Here is a 21,545-nt window from a genome sequence, read left to right as displayed (position 1 = left end):
GTTTTAAACATCCTTTAGGAATATATAATTTCTATGAAGATTTTAACTGATAATTTGTTTTCCCTCATCAGGTGCAGGTTCAAAGTCATATTAGATAAGAGACCAGAATCCTCATTGCCTCACTGGGCTGGTTTGTTCACTCACATTAGTACTTGTCAATCATCAGGACTTTTCTATCAGTGCTGAGAATAGTACTAATGTAAACAAGCAGATTTCAGCTGAGTAGATAATCCAGTGTGTCATCAGTGACAGCTAGCTGGCTGTCACCACAGAAGCAGTTTAGCAGCAGGACAGATACTTGCACAGCCCGTGCTAATACAGGCTTTATAACGCTTCCTCTTATGCTAGGAATACACAGAGATATTTTTCAGCAGATTTACTGTCCAATTGCTTTTCTGATCGATTTCCATTCACTTCTATGAGAAATCAATCAGAAAAACGATCGAAAATCGGATCGAATCATCTATCTAAAGATCTCATGGTGTATTCCCAGCATTATGCCTGGCACACACATACCAATTTTCCGTCAGATTGATGGTCGAATCCAACCATGATCGATTTCCAACCATTTTTCTAATCTATTTTGTATAAAATTGATCAGAAACCGCTATATCCTTGCCATGGATGGCTATTGGTATTCGGATAAGGTCTATACTGCAGCCGACACTTGTTTTGTTACATGCGATTCAGATGAAGCCCATCTATTTCAATAGGCTGCGATTATGCATCCAAAGTCGCATGCAGATAACATTTGTGATTTGTCTGCTGCACATACCCACCGCTGTACTACAACGGCAGAGCTCTGAGAGACAGTCAGGATCGCTTTCACTGGCTCCCAACCAAATGGGATTGGCTCACAGTGACCACAGGGTCAGAAGCCAATGAGATTGTGATCACTGAGAGCCAATCTCATTGGCTCCTGATCCTGTGAGCAAATCTCATTTGCTTACACTGATGGACCGGGTCAGGAGCCAATGAGATTGCAGTGTTCTCCCTAGAATTTTTTTCTAGCTAGGTGGCATGAAAAAGGAGCCGGGTGGGAAAAGATGAGAGAATGCAAGGCCGTCACTTCTCTGCACAACTGCTTACAGGTTAGGAGGTGAGCCGATGACAGCTGGGTTTTCATCAAAACTAGCCGGGTGAAGCATCCGGCTAAAAGAGCCTTGGGAGAACAGATTAACTCAGTGATCCCAGGGTCAGAAGCCAATTAAATCAGCTCCTGACTGGCTTACAGAGCTCAGCAGTCATAGGTACGGCAGAGCGGAGGGCCTGTAACGAGGGAGAGATTGGTGGTAGCGGTGAGCTGCAGAGGGAAACACTGCCAATCTTTTCAGTGGCTTGCTGACCAGATCACAACTCTATGCATATCTGGACAGAAGAACGCAACCGAATCCCCATAGCCGCGTATGGCATGACTGTGATTCGGGATGCGGCTATGCAGCAGAATGGGAGCGGCAGCTGAATCGGAAGAGACCCGTGGCACCCAACTGGAAATAAGCCCTCTCGGGAATCAAACAGCACAATATGGCCAGCAGCAATAATGGAAGTGCAACTACTCTACCTTTTCTCTTCTGGTTCAAGCATATCTTTTTAATAAAGTATCACCCCCTCAGAGGTGCCATTTTTGTTTGAGAGTTTCTGCACCATCTCAGCTGCCCCACAACCTCTGTATACATCTTCCCTGGTTTTATATTGTGTCTAGAATATAAGTGGACGTTTGACAGGAGAGCTGGTTTGCTTTTGTTAAAACTACCCTTATGTCCATTGGGGTAAAGGTGCCACACAAATATTAGCATTTTATTACAACAAACTCTGTATTAAAATACATACATGAACAAGTAAGAACTTTTTAGAACAGTCACACACTGGGAACCATTTCTAAAAAAGCTAATTTTATATCACTTCACATTTCAATCAAGATAAATTCTAAAGCACTGAAGTGTAAATGCAAAAATCAGGCAAATTGGAAGGGTTGAGACCGAACGATTCTTGAGCACAAAGCCAGCACCTGGCTGTCAGCATCCCTCTCTAATCCCTCCTGTGGGTTGGAGCTCGGTGGTCATAGAAAAAAAAAAAAAAAAAAAAAAAAAAAAAAAAGACTGGTTTTTGGCTACTCCTAAGCTCCTCCTCTGGGTGAAGATGATGGGATGGGTAAAATTATGGACTGATCAGAATAAAAAGATTCAACGCAGATCTGTCAGGATATTCTTCATACAAATCACCTCAGTGTCAACGGTGACCAACATAAAATACAAAGGAAAGGCAAGACTTACCAGCCCATAACAACCCACATTATGCTGTAATAAAGTATGATATCCAAACGAGTAGCAAACTACACTCCAGGAATGGGATGTGCAACAGATATCAAAGACTAATGCCCAACACAAGTAACGTTCTCCCAACTGACTACACCAAGATCCAGAGAAGGGGATATTTCATCATATATGCATAAATAAATAAAGGGGGCAGTGTGTGAAACTGGTCGGGTTGGAGACAAGTGGCATCTTTTCCCCTTTGGAGATTTTACATGGAGCGCGTTGTTATCATGGGGTACCCGATCATATGGGACCCCATGAGTAATTTATCTTATTATACTCAGAGTTCTGCCCTGTTGGCATAGTTAACAGTCTGAACCTAGATCCCCTTGCTTATTTACGCATCCATGATATCCTCTTCGCCAAATCTTGGGTAGGATTGGCTGGGTAATGGTTACCTGTCATCTTGAATCATCGAGTGTTGGGGATTCATCTTTGACATCAGCTGCACATCCTGTTCTGGGACTGGAGCCAGCGTGGCATTCGCTATTCATTACAATATCCCGCTTCATTACAACCTTATGACGCAAGTTCTTATGGGCTGGTAAGCTTCCCCATTTCTCTGTATTTGGTGTTGGTCACCATTCAGATTAGAAACTCAAAATGTATGAAGAATATCCTGACAGATCTTTATCCCGATCTGTTACTCATGGGACAGGTCTTTATTCAGCAGCATTCATTGTGCTATGGATCTGTTACCGCAGATTTACTACTTGTCCGTTTGAAGAATTATGGACTGCTTACTGACTGCTATTCAGCCAACCCGAGCAGTATCGGTCATGATATCAGCAAGATAGCACTGCAAACCCAGCCAGGTACTATATTTAAATAAAATAATAAAAAAATGGTTTATGTGCAATGCACAAAACATTCTGAATTGCAAGTTACAGTATATTTTCCCACAATATGGATAAAAAAAAACACAAGCCTGAACTGGGTCTTTAACCACTTGAGCCTATCTGGACAAAAATTTTTGTCCAGTTAGGCTGCGCAGGCTCCCGCAGACCCCCCTCCCCCGTGCGCGCTCCCGCCACCGGCCGTTAGCCCAGCGATCAAGTAAAGGGATTATAGATGCCTTTCATTGATCGGACCCCCCTGGAGAAAAGCCGACAGCGTCTCTTCAGACGCTGCGACTTTTCTGAGCTAAAAAAAGTTCCTGGCCTTCTTTCTTCTTCCTGGGAGCGAGATTGATCGCTCCCAGAACTTTTTGACTGTGGCCAAATAGTAACCTACACCCCAAACCACATTTTATTAAATAAATACATGTTTAAACATTTAAAATCCCGTTTACCTCCCACACCAAAAAATACCCACATAAAAGTTTTAATTAAAACAAAAAAATAATAATTTACCTAAGGGTCTGAACTTTTTAAATATTCATGTCAAAGGAGTATATCAATATGATTTATTAAATTATGGGCTTCTAAATAGTGATGGATGCAAATTGAAAAAAAATGCACCTTTATCTCCAAATTAAATATCGGCGCCTTACATTGTGATAGGGACATAATTTAATCACTTTACCCCCGGCGGTACGAATTTCTCTGTCCCTTTTTTCCCCCCTAAAAAAAGACAGGGACGAATAAATCTGTACCTTCCGCGCTCCCTCCGCTCGTGCGCGCCGTCGCCCGGAGATCAATGAAAGGAAAATCCATTCCCGTTCGTTGATCTAAGCCCCCGCAATGCTCTGCTGCTTCTTTGAGAAACAGCGCGATCATTGTGATTCTCCCAGCTTCCTACTGCTTAAACAGACTTACTGTGGTCATTTTGTGTCCAAATAGTAGACTACACCCTAAAGCATTTTATACAATAAATTAACTCACTACCTCCCATCCTCCCCAATTTTTTTTTTTTTTTGTAATAAAAAAAAAAAAAAAAAAAAAAAAAAAAAAAACTTACCTTAGGGACTGAACTTCTCAAATATTTATGTCAAGAGGGTATAACACTTACTTTATAAACTACGGGCTTGTAATTAGGGATGGACTCAAAACTGAAAAAGATGCACCTTTATTTCCAAATAAAATATTGGCGCCAAACATTGTGATAGGGACACAATTTAAATGGTTTTATAACCGGGACAAATGGGCAAATACATTTCATGGGTTTTAATTTAGAATAAATTCTCAGCAAAGTGTATCAACCACAGAAAGCCTAATTGGTGGCGGAAAAAACAAGATATAGATCAATTCATTGTGATGAGTAGTGATAAAGTTATTGGCAAATGAATGGGAGGTGAAAGTTGCTCAGATGTAAAAAAAAAAAAATCTCAACCCTGTAGGATGAAGTGGTTAATAATAATAATAATATTAAAAAAAAAGCAATGTCAAAAGAAAAAACAAAAACAGAACAAAACAAAGAAGATCCATCAATCATGTGATTGGGATAAGTTCAGATTTCGGGGTTTAGCCAAGTTTTATGGCACTTATGGGAAATCCATGATTGACTAGTAGACAGGTAATAAGAGACCAACTTACAAGGATGCATTTGCATAAAGAACTTTAGGGGGTGAGAGGAAATACATTTGCCCAGGGAAGTGTAAGGGGAACACCAACAGGAAGCAAAATGGTAGGAGGAGTAACCTAAGTGAATGAAAGCTAAACACAAATGGTCAAAATACAACAGATGAATAGAAAGCTGTACCATGAAAACTGTGTAGATCCTGGTGTAAAATAGGGAGGTAGCACAAAGTATAGCACTGTCACCTTCCAGTGCTACAAAATAAAATTTCAAATATTACCCACATCACTGCACATATGGGAATGTGTTTGTGTGGGTCTCCTCTAGGCACTCTATTGAATTTCCATACACAATAAAAAAAAAAAAAAAAAGTTAATTGGTCCTCTCCATAATTTGCCTTAAAGCCCCATCTACACCATACAATTTTTTTGTGCGATTTGATTCAATTCAATCCAAAATGTCGGATCAGGATTCGATTGTGTGGTCGATTGTCATTGCAAAACAATGGCAAATCGATCACACTACCGATTGAATCCCGATCGGACATGTCGGATTGAATCACAATGAATCGAAGCGCACAAACAAAAATTGTATGGTGTAGATGGGGCTTAAGACTATGGTAGGGACAAATGACTAATGTAGCTATGTGAGGTCCTCTGAGGTAGTTGGCGACATGACTACATATTCTGTAAAGCACTGTAAGAGGACAACGCTATATAAATTATAATATTAGGGTGGTTAAACAAGGGAAAGATCCAGGGAGAGCAAGAAGTTTAATTGGAGGCTCAGAGAAGGTCATCGGAACTGTGGTTAGTGTACATTAGTCTTTTTTAATTCATACAAAGGTCACAGCACACAAACAAGGCAACATGCGAAGTTAAATAGTTAAATTTTATTACATAATACACACATGAATAGTGGCTTTTCCAATGAGAAAGCTTTCATTTTAGTACGTTATAATCTTGTTTGCTCATTTTATTTCCTGACAGACATCTGCAAGAATTGATCCCCACATCAGAGAAGCCAACTCAACCACCCTGTTCTCTTACCCATATGTTACAGAAAGGTAAATGCTGGCTACCACAAAGGGAGACAAGGTTAACGTTAGATTAGATATAAGATAGGAAGATTAGGGTTAGTCACCACGAAGAGTGCAAAGAGGCCCATACACTGGTCGATTTCAGCCATCGATCGATTCAATGGAATCGATTGGAAAGAGATTCTATCAAATCTATCGATCTGCGGGTGATTTCATCTGACAGGATGGAAAATCTAGATCGATCTGCTGCTGGAAGCAGATCGATGGCGCATAGAGTTGCATTGGATCTAATGGTCCAATAATACATTTTGATCGAATTCCAATAGATTTCAGAAATCTGTTCCTAGTGTTTGGCACACATAATGGTGGCCATACATGGTACAATTTTTTCATCCAATCTTACCATTTCTATGTAGTATAAGGGTAAGCCAAGTGAATACATTGAAATGATAATTTAGGCAGTTCCCTTATATTACATAGAAATGGTAAGATTGGATGAAAAAATTGTATCATGTATGGCCACCATAAGATAGATTCCTGTCAGATTCAATTTGACAGAAATCTGATGGTCAAATCTGCTGCATATCTAGAACTGTATGGCCACCTTTAAGGTTAGACACCTCTTCAGAAAGGAAAAAAAAAAAAAAAAAAAAAAAGATACCCTAATCAGGTTAGATTCCTGGATCCCCATTTAAAGCACTGAGCGAACCAATTCCATTCAGCACCCCCCAAAAACAAAAATACTTCTTAGTTTAGCCCTTATATCGCCACACAAGCCTCTAGATAAACTCCTTTCCCGTCCCCAGAAAATCCCTTCCTCCATTATCTCAGAGGGAGCTCTCCCTTTCTGAGCACCATAAAGAGCACACCCCCATCAGTTCCAGACCTCCATAAGCCCAAAGCAATCTCTCCCTCAGCTTCTCATACACCCACAGGGAGCTCTCCCACGGCCCCATACTCCCATAAGGAGCTCTCCCTCAGCCCCAACTCTTCCTCCCCCCCCAAAGTTCTTCCCATCTCAGTTCCACACGCCCAGTAAGCAGCTCTCCCCCCAGTTCCACACGCCCAGTAAGCAGCTCTCCCCCCAGTTCCACACGCCCAGTAAGCAGCTCTCCCCCCAGTTCCACACGCCCAGTAAGCAGCTCTCCCCCCAGTTCCACACGCCCAGTAAGCAGCTCTCCCCCCAGTTCCACACGCCCAGTAAGCAGCTCTCCCCCCAGTTCCACACGCCCAGTAAGCAGCTCTCCCCCCAGTTCCACACGCCCAGTAAGCAGCTCTCCCCCCAGTTCCACACGCCCAGTAAGCAGCTCTCCCCCCAGTTCCACACGCCCAGTAAGCAGCTCTCCACCCAGTTCCACACGCCCAGTAAGCAGCTCTCCACCCAGTTCCACATGCCCCCATAAGGAACTCTCCCTCCCCCCCCCAGTTCCACATGCCCCCATAAGGAACTCTCCCTCCCCCCCCAGTTCCACATGCCCCCATAAGGAACTCTCCCTCCCCCCCCAGTTCCACATGCCCCCATAAGGAACTCTCCCTCCCCCCCCAGTTCCACATGCCCCCATAAGGAACTCTCCCTCCCCCCCCAGTTCCACATGCCCCCATAAGGAACTCTCCCCTCCCCCCCAGTTCCACATGCCCCCATAAGGAACTCTCCCTCCCCCCCAGTTCCACATGCCCCCATAAGGAACTCTCCCTCCCCCCCAGTTCCACATGCCCCCATAAGGAACTCTCCCTCCCCCCCAGTTCCACATGCCCCCATAAGGAACTCTCCCTCCCCCCCAGTTCCACATGCCCCCATAAGGAACTCTCCCTCCCCCCCAGTTCCACATGCCCCCATAAGGAACTCTCCCTCCCCCCCAGTTCCACATGCCCCCATAAGGAACTCTCCCTCCCCCCCAGTTCCACATGCCCCCATAAGGAACTCTCCCTCCCCCCCCAGTTCCACATGCCCCCATAAGGAACTCTCCCTCCCCAGTTCCATATGCCCCCATAAGGAACCCCCCCAGTTCCATATGCCCCCATAAGGACCCCCCCCCCAGTTCCATATGCCCCCATAAGGAACTCTCCCCCTCCCTCAGTTCCATATGCCCCCATAAGGAACTCTCCCCCTCCCTCAGTTCCTTATGCCCCCATAAGGAACTCTCCCCCTCCCTCAGTTCCTTATGCCCCCATAAGGAACTCTCCCCCTCCCTCAGTTCCTTATGCCCCCATAAGGAACTCTCCCCCTCCCTCAGTTCCTTATGCCCCCATAAGGAACTCTCCCCCTCCCTCAGTTCCTTATGCCCCCATAAGGAACTCTCCCCCTCCCTCAGTTCCTTATGCCCCCATAAGGAACTCTCCCCCTCCCTCAGTTCCTTATGCCCCCATAAGGAACTCTCCCCCTCCCTCAGTTCCTTATGCCCCCATAAGGAACTCTCCCCCTCCCTCAGTTCCTTATGCCCCCATAAGGAACTCTCCCCCTCCCTCAGTTCCTTATGCCCCCATAAGGAACTCTCCCCCTCCCTCAGTTCCGTAAGCCCCCATAAGGAACTCCCCTCCCTCAGTTCCTTATGCCCCCATCTCCCCCCAGTTAAATACCCCAATAAGGAACTCTCCCCTTAATAAGCCCAATGGGTGCTTTCTCTCCTCCCTGAGCTCAGTCTCAGACCTCCCATGATAATCTCTTTACGAACTCTTCCATTATCAGCATCCAATAAGCAAGCCTAAAGAATCTCTCCAACCCTCAACTCCATACCCCTAATAACAAGCCCTAATAACAACCACTAAGCGAGCCGAGCTTCCCCTTCCTCAGCTCCGGTGGTCCCTCATAGCCCTGGGCGAGCTCTCCCTCCTTCAGTAACCCTCCCAGAGCAGCTACTCCTCATCCCTGGTACATTATTCCTCTCATGCCGACCCTGCCCTCCTCTACTCCTCCCGCACTCTGCACCCCCTCTCCCCGCACAGCCCTCTCCGGGACACTCACCACGCACTGCGTTTAAATTCTCCGCCATGTTGCGCGGGACAGTCTCAGCGCTCCCGCGAGCAGTCTTTATTCTGACTGGTTAGAGTTCCCCGGCGCGGGGAGCATGGCTGGCCGGTGATTGGTTGCTAGTGGCGCGACGTCGCCAGGGAGGCGGTAGCTTGAAATTGGGCGCCATTTCACACAGCGCGAGAAAGGGGCGGGGACTGAGCTGTCACTCACGGCGGGGCTCTGAGGCAGGCGGCCGCGAGAGGCCGAGGCGCATTCTTGTCTCCGCTATGGCGGCCATATAGCCTGAGCCAGCTCCACCCCACAGAATGCCGCTTGCGCTCCGACATCATGGCGGCCGCTTCAAACTCCGGGGACACATTCTTATATGAGTACCGCTACTTTCGGAAAGGTGAAGCAGAGAGCTCTGACAAATGTTTTGCTGCTGTTAGGCGTGATAGGTGTGTATTATTATTACCTGATGTCAATAGTGAGAAATTAGTTTTCTAAGGGGCCTTTTTACAAGGAGTTGATAGACACCGAAAAAACTGTCGAACTCTCATACCTTCACAACTGCTCACTGCTGCTGCCTGGTAACTGCTTACTGCTGCTTGGCAACTGGCCACTGCTGCCTGGTAACTGCTCACTGCTGCTGCCTGGTAAATGCTTACTGCTGCTTGGCAACTGGCCACTGCTGCTTGGCAACTGGCCACTGCTGCTTGGTAACTGCCCACTGCTGCTTGGTAACTGCCCACTGCTGCTTGGTAACTGCTCACTGCTGCTGTCTGGTAACTGCTTACTGCTGCTGCCTGGTAACTGCCCACTGCTGCTTGGTAACTGCCCACTGCTGCTTGGTAACTGCCCACTGCTGCTTTGTAACTGATCGCTGCTGCTTGGTAACTGCTGACTGCTGCTTGGTAACTGATCACTGCTGCATGGTAACTGCTCACTGCTGCTTGGTGACTGCTCCCTGACTGCACAGCTCAGCCACTTGTGTAAAAGGGGCCTACATTTAGTAGTCAGAATTTGGCATTACTTAGCACATCTAAAGGTGCCCATGCATCTATGCAGAATCCAGGGCTGAAGCAGAGGTGAGAGAGCCTCCAGCCTTATGGTGCGTAGACACATACTACAAAAGGCAACGACGGGTCCGTCGGACCCTCCCGCTGAGCGGTCTTTTAGCCAACAGTAGCGCGTGTGTACGCGCTGTCGGCAGACTGATAAGGCTGTTTCTGAATGATCTGCTTTTAGTTGACACGCGCAGTCTTTTAGCCGACACACGCGCTGCTGTCGTTGTTGCCATTTGTAGTGCGCGTGTACGCCCCTTTAGGGCGCAGTGTAGGAGGGGGGTGCACAACTCACTCAGCTATCATTCCCGTGTTTGAAGCAGTGAGAAATAAGAAAACGGGATAAATTACTGTGATTGCAAGCCAGTTAACTAGAGATTAAAGTGTTGGGGAGGGGTTTCCTGGGGTGCCTCTTACTCTAATAGCAATCAGTGTGTGAAGGCTGGGGTGGTTGGGAGGGATGAAGGACTCACTTTGGTGCCTCAGCCTTGGGTGCTTAAAGTGAACCTAAAGTCCCCAAAAAAAAAACGAGATGAACTCACCTGGGGCTTCCCTCAGCCCCCAGCAGACGATCGGTGCCCTCGCAGCTCCGCTCCGATGCCTCTGGACCCGCCGGCGAGCACTTCCGGTTTGGCCGTCACCGGCCGACAGGCATGGGAACGCGAGTGATTGTTCGCGTTCCCAGCCTGTATATCGCCCCCTATGCTGCTATTGCGGCCAGGAGGTCGCAATAGCAGCATAGGGGGCGATATACAGGCTGGGAACGCGAACAATCACTCGCGTTCCCATGCCTGTCGGCCGGTGACGGCCAAACCGGAAGTGCTCGCCGGCGGGTCCAGAGGCATCGGAGCGGAGCTGCGAGGGCACCGATCGTCTGCTGGGGGCTGAGGGAAGCCCCAGGTGAGTTCATCTCGTTTTTTTTTGGGGACTTTAGGTTCACTTTAAGAACCTTGTCCCTGCTCTAGCAGAATCAACAAAGAGACAGATCTCTCGCTGATCATAGAGAGAGCTAGAGCCCACTAGATCAATTTTGTGAGCGTTTAGGGAGCGATTCAAATCGCTAGCGATTTCCCTAAACCAGGCTTTCTCAACCAGGGTTCCCTGGAACCCCAGGGTTCCTTGAGTACTCTGCAGGGGTTCCTTGGCATTTTCCCCCATCGTGGGGATGTATAATGGAGCTCACTATAATAGGTGGTACTGTAACAAGAAGCACTAAATTGGGGGGGGGGGGGGTCAGGAGACAGTATAATGAGCAGGGCTGTGGAGTCGGAGTCGCGGAGTCGGGCAATTTTGGGTGCCTGGAGTCGGAGTCGGGAAAAAATGCACCGACTCCGACTCCTACTGAATTTGTAACTGTAATTAAAATAGAAAATATGATAAAATGTTCAATTTCTCAGATAATAGTCATTAAAAATAATGTATATATACAGTAATAGCTGTGCTTAGTCCACAAAAATGAAATAAACCAATCAAAATTAGTTACTTGTGCTGCTTCAATAAAGCAGTCCCCGTATTTTTAAGGTCAGATATACATATCTGATTGTGACTGTATATATGATGTGTACACAGGAATCTCTTATATATACTAAATAACATCTATGCTGTAAGAATAAAGCCTGATGTGTAGCTGTGTCACTAATAGAGATGGTCAACGAGATGGAAATAATTCTGCATTGATGCTGATTTATGCAAATGTATGCACTCCCTTTGCTGATGAAATCAAATAATTTGATATGTTATTAAAATTTGGTTTGGTAACTACAAATTAAAGGGTAACTGAGAAGGATGAAAAGTAAAGTTTTATACATACCTGGGGCTTCCTCCAGCCCCCTTCAGACTAATCAGTCCCTCGCTGTCCTCCACCACCCGGATCTTCTGCTATGAGTCCTGGTAATTCAGCCAGTCAGCGCTGTCCGGTCGCATGCCGCTCCCACAGCCAGGAACATTCTGCACCTGCGCAATAGTGCTGCACAGGTGTAGTATGTACCTGGCGGCGGAGTGTGTGCATGCGCACTACGCCCGACTGGCTCAAGTACCTGGACTCATAGCAGAAGATTCCAGGTGGTGGAGGAGGACAATGAGGGACTGATTATCCTGAAGGCGGCTGGAGGAAGCCCCAGGTCTGTATAAAACTTTAATTTCATCTGTCTCAGGTTTACTTTGTTACACATTAGCACTATACATATGCTCTCCCCACAGAGCTGCAGGGAATCCACTGAGAATGCTGTGCACATTGAACACAGAGGTGTTGTCTGTCACCCATAAACCTTGTTCAGATTGTACATGAAGTGTAATAGAGGAAGAATCCCCTTATTCCCCTGCAGAGCACCTGCACATCATTCTTACATGTACCCACACTTACATTGCCTAGGGCCTGATAGATGTTCTTTGTTCCGGTTTGTACCTTTTACAAGTACTCTTACCAAGGACTAGTTTTAGTCTAAAGGGAATAAATATAGTAGTCTACATATCCTTCTCACTTCAGTTGTCTTGTAAAATTCCTAAGCGTTGGCAGTTAAGAGACGAATTTCATGTTACATACTTTTAATCAACAAAATTGTAATATGCAAATTAAGAGGAGTCGGAGTCGGTGGAATCCTAAACTGAGGAGTCGGAGTCGGTGGATTTTTGGACCGACTCCACAGCCCTGATAATGAGTGGCAGTGTAATAGGGGTAGTGAAATAAACAGCCACACATACTTTTAAAGACCATGCTTCCAGCAAAATAAATGGAGGAGTTCCTCGAGATCCAAAAATTGTTTGCAGGGGTTTCTTGAGATCCAAAAGCTATTTGCAGGGTTCCTCCAGAGTAGAAGGGTTGAGAAAGGCTGCCCTAAACGCTCAGCTAATGTTAATGAATGGGCCAAATTCCACTGGAGCGACTGAGATTACCATAATCGCAAACGCAGGACATGCAGCATTTTTAGCGATTAGCTTTTCTTCAATGTAAAGTATATAAACGCTGGCATAATCGCTCGTCAAAACCTACACAGAGCGATTTTGCTAGTGTTTTGACATTACTACACACTGTAAAAAAATTTAAATGAATTGAAAGGACCAATCAGAATTAAAATCGCTACACAATTGCTGGTAAAAAGCTGACACTTTTTAAAAACGCTACCGCAATCGCTCATGAAATCGCTTACAAACCGCTCATACAAAATGCTAGTGATTACGATAGCGATTTGTAGTGGGTTCCAGCAGAGAAGACGGAGAGCTGTGGGATCAGCAGGGAAGGGGGGCCATCCCCCCCCCCTCTTCCCTCACCTTAGGGCTCCCCCTACCTCGCTCTCCCCTCCAGAAGTAAGACTTACCTTCGTCTCGCTCCAAGCGCCGGAAGTTCTGGTGCCGCAGACTAGCAGCAAATCCATCCCGCGCCTGCAACGAGACGGAGGTAAGTTCTGCCAGCCGCCGCACCACACTTCTTTCTGGAGGGGAAAGCGAGCGAGGGAGGGAGAGCCCTAAGGTGAGGGAAGGGGGGGGGGAGATGGCCCCCTTCCCCGCTGATCCCACAACTCTCCCTCTTCTCTGCGCTGCTTCCCTCCTGCTGAAGGGCACACCTGGCTACCTATTCTGGGGACATATACACCTGCCTACATATACTGCGGACATATACACCTGCCTACATATACTGGGGACATATACACCTGCCTACATATACTGGGGACATATACACCTGCCTACATATACTGGGCACATATACCCCTGCCTACGTATACTGGGCACATATACCCCTGCCTACATATACTGGGCACATATACCCCTGCCTACATATACTGGGCACATATACCCCTGCCTACATATACTGGGGACATATACCCCTGCCTACATATACTGGGGACATATACCCCCGACTACATATACTGGGGACATATACCCCTGGCTACATATACGGGCACATATACCCCTGGCTACATATACTGGGCACATATACCCCTGGCTACATATACTGGGCACATATACCCCTGGCTACATATACTGGGGACATATACCCCTGCCTACATATACTGGAGGAGATGGCCCCCTTCCCCGCTGATCCCACAACTCTCCCTCTTCTCTGCGCTGCTTCCTTCCTGCTGGGGGCACACCTGGCTACCTATTCTGGGGACATATACACCTGCCTACATATACTGGGGACATATACCCCTGCCTACATATACTGGGCACATATACCCCTGCCTACATATACTGGGCACATATACCCCTGCCTACATATACTGGGGACATATACCCCTGCCTCATATACTGGGCACATATACCCCTGCCTACATATACTGGGCACATATACCCCTGCCTACATATACTGGGCACATATACCCCTGCCTACATATACTGGGCACATATACCCTTGCCTACATATACTGGGGACATATACCCCTGCCTCATATACTGGGCACATATACCCCTGCCTACATATACTGGGCACATATACCCCTGCCTACATATACTGGGGACATATACCCCTGCCTACATATACTGGGGACATATACCCCTGCATACATATACTGGGGACATATACCTCTGGCTACATATACTGGGCACCTATACCCCTGCATACATATACTGGGGACATATACCCCTGCCTACATATACTGGGGACATATACCCCTGCCTACATATACTGGGGACATATACCCCCGACTACATATACTGGGCACATGTACCCCTGGCTACATATACTGGGCACATATACCCCTGGCTACATATACTGGGCACATATACCCCTGGCTACATATACTGGGCACATATACCCTTGGCTACATATACTGGGCACATACACCCCTGCCTACATATACTGGGCACATACACCCCTGCCTACATATACTGGGGACATATACACCTGCCTACATATACTGGGCAGATATACCCCTGCCTACATATACTGGGGACATATACCCCTGCCTACATATACTGGACACATATACCCCTGCCTACATATACTGGGCACATATACCCCTGCCTACATATACTGGGCACATATACAGCTGCCTACATATACTGGGCACATATACCCCTGCCTACATATACTGGGGACATATACCACTGGCTACCTGTTCTGGGGCTATCACTACCCCTGGCTACCTGTTCTGGGGACATCTGTACCTCTGGCCACCTCTTCTGGGGACACCTATAGACCTGGGGCTACCTATTTTTGGGGAACCACTGCTGTCAGATTAAGTGTATTTTGGGGAACTACTGCCAGATTATGCATATTTTGGGGGAATCAATGCTGCCTGATTACATGTATTTTTAGGGAACCACTGCCATATTATCTGTATTTTTACGTGAATTTTTGGTGAAATGCTGTAAGATTACATGTATTTTGGGGGAAGGGGGGGAAACTATGGCGGAGCTCAAACTTCCCCAGCAGACCTTTTACAGCACTACTAAAATCATGTATATTCACTAGAGATGCGAAGTTCGGATCTTTTCAATGATTCAAATCGGATCATTGAAAAGATCCGGATCTTTGATCCGAATCTCGGATCATTTTACTAAGGAAGGCTTTGGGGGGGGGGGGGGGGGTGTTTGAAATGACTAGCAGGACAGGACTTTCCCCGCTGATCCCACAACTCTCCCTCTTCTCTGCGCTGCTTCCCTCCTGCTGGGGGCACACCTGGCTACCTATTCTGGGGACATATACACCTGCCTACATATACACCTGGCTACCTATTCTGGGGACATATACACCTGCCTACATATACTGGGCACATATACCCCTGCCTACATATACTGGGCACATATACCCCTGCCTACATATACTGGGCACATATACCCCTGCCTACATATACTGGGCACATATACCCCTGCCTACATATACTGGGGACATATACCCCTGCCTACATATACTGGGGACATATACCCCCGACTACATATACTGGGGACATATACCCCCGGCTACATATACGGGCACATATACCCCTGGCTACATATACTGGGCACATATACCCCTGGCTACATATACTGGGCACATATACCCCTGGCTACATATACTGGGGACATATACCCCTGCCTACATATACTGGAGGAGATGGCCCCCTTCCCCGCTGATCCCACAACTCTCCCTCTTCTCTGCGCTGCTTCCTTCCTGCTGGGGGCACACCTGGCTACCTATTCTGGGGACATATACACCTGCCTACATATACTGGGGACATATACCCCTGCCTACATATACTGGGCACATATACCCCTGCCTACATATACTGGGCACATATACCCCTGCCTACATATACTGGGGACATATACCCCTGCCTCATATACTGGGCACATATACCCCTGCCTACATATACTGGGCACATATACCCCTGCCTACATATACTGGGCACATATACCCTTGCCTACATATACTGGGGACATATACCCCTGCCTCATATACTGGGCACATATACCCCTGCCTACATATACTGGGCACATATACCCCTGCCTACATATACTGGGGACATATACCCCTGCCTACATATACTGGGGACATATACCCCTGCATACATATACTGGGGACATATACCTCTGGCTACATATACTGGGCACATATACCCCTGCATACATATACTTGGGACATATACCCCTGCCTACATATACTGGGGACATATACCCCTGCCTACATATACTGGGGACATATACCCCCGACTACATATACTGGGCACATGTACCCCTGGCTACATATACTGGGCACATATACCCCTGGCTACATATACTGGGCACATATACCCCTGGCTACATATACTGGGCACATATACCCTTGGCTACATATACTGGGCACATACACCCCTGCCTACATATACTGGGCACATACACCCCTGCCTACATATACTGGGGACATATACACCTGCCTACATATACTGGGCAGATATACCCCTGCCTACATATACTGGGGACATATACCCCTGCCTACATATACTGGGCACATATACCCCTGCCTACATATACTGGGCACATATACCCCTGCCTACATATACTGGGCACATATACCCCTGCCTACATATACTGGGCACATATACAGCTGCCTACATATACTGGGCACATATACCCCTGCCTACATATACTGGGGACATATACCACTGGCTACCTGTTCTGGGGCTATCACTACCCCTGGCTACCTGTTCTGGGGACATCTGTACCTCTGGCCACCTCTTCTGGGGACACCTATAGACCTGGGGCTACCTATTTTTGGGGAACCACTGCTGTCAGATTAAGTGTATTTTGGGGAACTACTGCCAGATTATGCATATTTTGGGGGAATCAATGCTGCCTGATTACATGTATTTTTAGGGAACCACTGCCATATTATCTGTATTTTTACGTGAATTTTTGGTGAAATGCTGTAAGATTACATGTATTTTGGGGGAAGGGGGGGAAACTATGGCGGAGCTCAAACTTCCCCAGCAGACCTTTTACAGCACTACTAAAATCATGTATATTCACTAGAGATGCGAAGTTCGGATCTTTTCAATGATTCAAATCGGATCATTGAAAAGATCCGGATCTTTGATCCGAATCTCGGATCATTTTACTAGGGAAGGCTTTGGGGGGGGGGGGTTTGAAATGACTAGCAGGACAGGACTTTCCCCGCTGATCCCACAACTCTCCCTCTTCTCTGCGCTGCTTCCCTCCTGCTGGGGGCACACCTGGCTACCTATTCTGGGGACATATACACCTGCCTACATATACACCTGGCTACCTATTCTGGGGACATATACACCTGCCTACATATACTGGGCACATATACCCCTGCCTACATATACTGGGCACATATACCCCTGCCTACATATACTGGGCACATATACCCCTGCCTACATATACTGGGGACATATACCCCTGCCTACATATACTGGGGACATATACCCCCGACTACATATACTGGGCACATATACCCTCGACTACATATACTGGGCACATATACCCCCGACTACATATACTGGGCACATATACCCCCGGCTACATATACTGTGGACATATACCCCTGGCTACATATACAGGCACATATACCCCTGGCTACATATACAGGCACATATACCCCTGTCTACATATACTGGGCACATATAGCCCTGACTAAATATACTGGGGACATATACCCCTGGCTACATATACTGGGGACATATACCCCTGCCTACATATACTGGAGGAGATGGCCCCCTTCCCCGCTGATCCCACAACTCTCCCTCTTCTCTGCGCTGTTTCCTTCCTGCTGGGGACACACCTGGCTACCTATTCTGGGGACATATACACCTGCCTACATATACTGGGGACATATACACCTGCCTACATATACTGGGCACATATACCCCTGCCTACATATACTGGAAATGACTAGCAGGACAGGACTTTCCCTGCAGTGGACAGACAGAGAAGGGGAGGGGGGTGGACAGACAGAGAAGGTGAGGATGGACGGACGGACAGAGAAGGGGAGGGGGGTGGACAGAGACGGGCAGGGAGTGAACAGAAGGGAGGAGGTGAACGAAGAGGGGTGAGCAGAGAGCAGAAATGTTTTTTTGCACACAATACCCAATTGCAATCATATGCTTTACATATATTTCACCTATATGTTCATCTGTATACTCTGAATGCAAACGTCTCACAGTGAAAGAAAGCATTCCCCTTTTCTCACCTCCAACACATCATACATTTAGGGAGAAGATAAGGGCAGCTGTTTAGAGCAGAGTGCAGGAGGATCATATTGCACAGCAATCACAGTGCCTGTGTTCCAAGCTGTCTGCAGAGTTACTGAGCTGTGCTTCTCAGCCAAAAGTTTCCCATTTTTTCACAACTACAACAGCCAGCCTATAATCAGCAGCACATTGCAGCCAGTAGTGTGCTCCACACATATCTGGCAGTGGCACCCATGTCCCCTCTCCCAACTACCTGTCCCTGCAAGGCTGGCTGGCTCCCCTCCAACTGAGCGATCCATCTCCGCTCTGCTTCCAGGACCCCGGTGCCCGCTGAGAGAGGGGGCGTGCTGCTCCTGGCTCCACCCCTTTTGATCCGAATCTGTTCATTTTGATGATCCGGATGATTCGACTCACAAAAGAGATTTGGATCAAAGATCCGAATTGTTCATGATCCGGACAACACTAAGGCCCTGTTCATATTATGTGCGTGTGGAAAACGTGCAGAACGCATGTAGTAAACGCACTGGAAAAACGCATGCGTTTGTACGCGTTTGTACGCGTTTTTGTAATGCGTTTGTATGCGTTTTTTCCTTATGCGTTTTTGATCATACCTGGAAGAGTCAGCTACACTTCCGACGAGAAACGCACCTCCGAATACGCATACAAAAACACATGCCATGCGTTTTTAGTGCGCGCCCATTGACTTTCATTATAATGCGTTTCTGTGCGCGACGCACAGAAATGCATCCAACTATGCGTTTCTGCCACGCATACGTTTGCCACGCGTATATGTGAACGAGGGCCATACCTTTGCATTGATTTTTCTGGCCCTCGCAAAACGCACACAAAACGCGTACCTTAAAAACGGACACAAACGCGTGCAGTGTGAACGGGGCCTAATATTCTCTACTAAATCGTGTATAACACATTCTGTTGCATGACCACACCCTCTCTTTAGGTAAGTATCTAATTTTATACCCGAGCTGTGGCTCCCACTTCCCTGGCGACGATGCGCCACTAGCAACCAATCAGCGGCCAGCCATGCTCCCCGTGCTGGGGAACTCTAACCAGGCAGAATAAAGACTGCTTGCGGGAGCGCTGAAACTGGCCCGCGCAACATGGCGGAGAATTTAAATGCAGTGTGTGGTGAGTGTCCCGGAAAGGGCTGTGTGTGGGGAGAGGGGGTGCAGAGTGCGGGTGGAGTGGAGGAGGGCTGGGGCGAGAGGGGTGCAGAGTGCGGGAGGAGTGGAGGAGGGCTGGGGCGAGAGGGGGTGCGGGAGGAGGGCAGGGTCGGCATGAGCTGGGGGGAGAGGGGGTGCGGAGTGCGGGAGGAGGGCTGGGGCGAGAGGGGGTGCAGAGTGCGGGAGGAGGGCAGGGTCGGCATGAGCTGGGGGGAGAAGGGGTGCAGGAGGAGTGGAGGAGGGCAGGGTCGGCATGAGAGGAGTAATGTACGAGAGGTGAGGAGGAGCTGCTCTGGGAGGGTTGCTGAAGGAGGGAGAGCTCACCCAGGGGTTACGAGAGACCAACAGAGTTCGGGTACGCTCTAATGCATGGGCAATGGGGGGGGGGGGAGTGGTTACATTTAACATTTAAGGACATCGGCTAGGGGGTTTGTTTCTTGTGATTTTGAACCCCTTTACTGCCGTACATGTGATCAGCCGTGCTGGCCCAAGATTTCCCAGCATATCCGATCGATACATTTCACAAATATTGGCCCGAATTTGGTCGAATCATTCATTGGGCATGCTTGTTTTCAACTGATTTCATAATGTCGAATTGGATGGTCGGTCGGCTGCCAAATCGTTAAATTTATGGCCACCTTAAGCACGCAGCATCCGATCATTTGCTTGGAAGCTGTATTTTGTACACAAATTGATTCCTATACAATTGCAATACTGTAAATTCTATTTGTAATAAACCTGTCATAGCTTCCAACTGTCCCTTTTTTCGGAGGGACAGTCCCTCTTTGGGAACCAAATCTCTCTGTCCCTCTTTCTCCCTCATTTGTCCTTCTTTCACGGCTAATGTAAATACAGTTTATGTACTTTTCTACTGAAAAAATGTGTTTGACTCCAAACTTTATTGAAGCAAAAATATGTATCTGAAGCAAAAATTCATTGAACACAGAGGTGTTGTCTGTCACCCATAAACCTGGTTCAGATTGTACATGAAGAATGTGTAATGGAGGAAGAATACTCTCATTCCCCTGCAGAGTACCTGCACATCACTCTTACATGTACCCACAGTTACATTGCCTAGGGCCTGATAGATGTTCTTTGTTCCGGCCTGTACCTTTTTACAAGTGCTCTTACCAAGGACTAGTTTTAATCTATGACTAAAGGGAATAAGTATGGCAGTCTACATATCCTTCTCAGTTCAGTTGTATTTTAATATTCCTAAGCGTTAGCAGTTAAGAGATGCATTTCATGTTACATACTTTCAATCAACAAGATTGTAATATGCAAATTAGAGGAGTCGGAGTCGATGGAATCCTGAACTGAGGAGTCAGAGTCGGTGGATTTTTGTACCGACTCCACAGCCCTGATCCATACTGCACATGCGCAAGCTCCGACTCCCATGGGGTTTAGCCACCCTCTAACTGCTTTTTTTGAGCACTTGTGATTGATTAGCGCTTTCTGAGCGCTTTTTAAAAATCGCTCCCATTCACTTTCATTAACCTCTAGCCTACCGCTCCATGCCATTTGGCATGAACGGCCTTCTATCGGGTTAGCAGGAGATCACCCGCGCTGATGCACCCGCATCTCCGCTCGGAGACTGTTAGGCGGTGACACCGCCCTCTAATTAGGCTGTGCAGCGCTGCGATCTAAAGCAGCGCTGTACTGGGGAGGCAAGAGAGCAATCCTGGGTGACAAGAGACCAATCAGCTCTCATTGGCTGAAGCCTATGACAGCCGATCGCTGTCATAGGCTGGCTAGGGGAGGGAGGGATTTGTAAATAAAAGAAAGAAATTTATTACAAAAATACACTGAAATATATTTAAAAAAAAAACAAACAAACATTGGGGGAGCGATCAAAGCCCACCAACAGAGAGCTCTGTTTTAGAGAAAAGAGGCGGGGGGTGTAATCACTTATGTGCCTAGTTGTGCGGCCCTG

General features: G+C 47.3%; 2 protein-coding genes across 12 annotated transcripts in view; one reads left to right on the top strand and one right to left on the bottom strand.

The window, feature by feature from the left end:
- Positions 1–8,919, bottom strand: part of SUV39H1 (SUV39H1 histone lysine methyltransferase) — a 41,724-nt gene extending 32,805 nt beyond the window's left edge. Inside the window, exon 1 of the mRNA XM_068248603.1 lies at positions 8,774–8,919. Within this exon, the coding sequence (XP_068104704.1) occupies positions 8,774–8,801 (28 nt within the window). The 5' untranslated portion in view covers positions 8,802–8,919. The remainder of the gene's footprint in view (positions 1–8,773) is intronic.
- Positions 8,920–9,005: 86 nt separating this feature from the next.
- Positions 9,006–21,545, top strand: part of LOC137527742 (myosin-1B-like) — a 469,182-nt gene continuing 456,642 nt past the window's right edge. For 9 of the 11 annotated variants that reach the window (XM_068248582.1, XM_068248586.1, XM_068248598.1 and 6 more), the window contains exon 1: positions 9,006–9,219. The gene's annotated coding sequence lies outside the window, so the exon portion shown is untranslated. The remainder of the gene's footprint in view (positions 9,220–21,545) is intronic. The other 2 variants (XM_068248583.1, XM_068248591.1) reach the window with 2 other exon arrangements.

The sequence above is a fragment of the Hyperolius riggenbachi genome, chromosome 8 (assembly GCF_040937935.1).
Source record: "Hyperolius riggenbachi isolate aHypRig1 chromosome 8, aHypRig1.pri, whole genome shotgun sequence".
Classification (NCBI taxonomy): Eukaryota; Metazoa; Chordata; class Amphibia; order Anura; family Hyperoliidae; genus Hyperolius; species Hyperolius riggenbachi.
The sequence above is the reverse complement of the archived record's forward strand: the minus strand, read 5'-3'. Positions and strand labels throughout refer to the sequence as shown.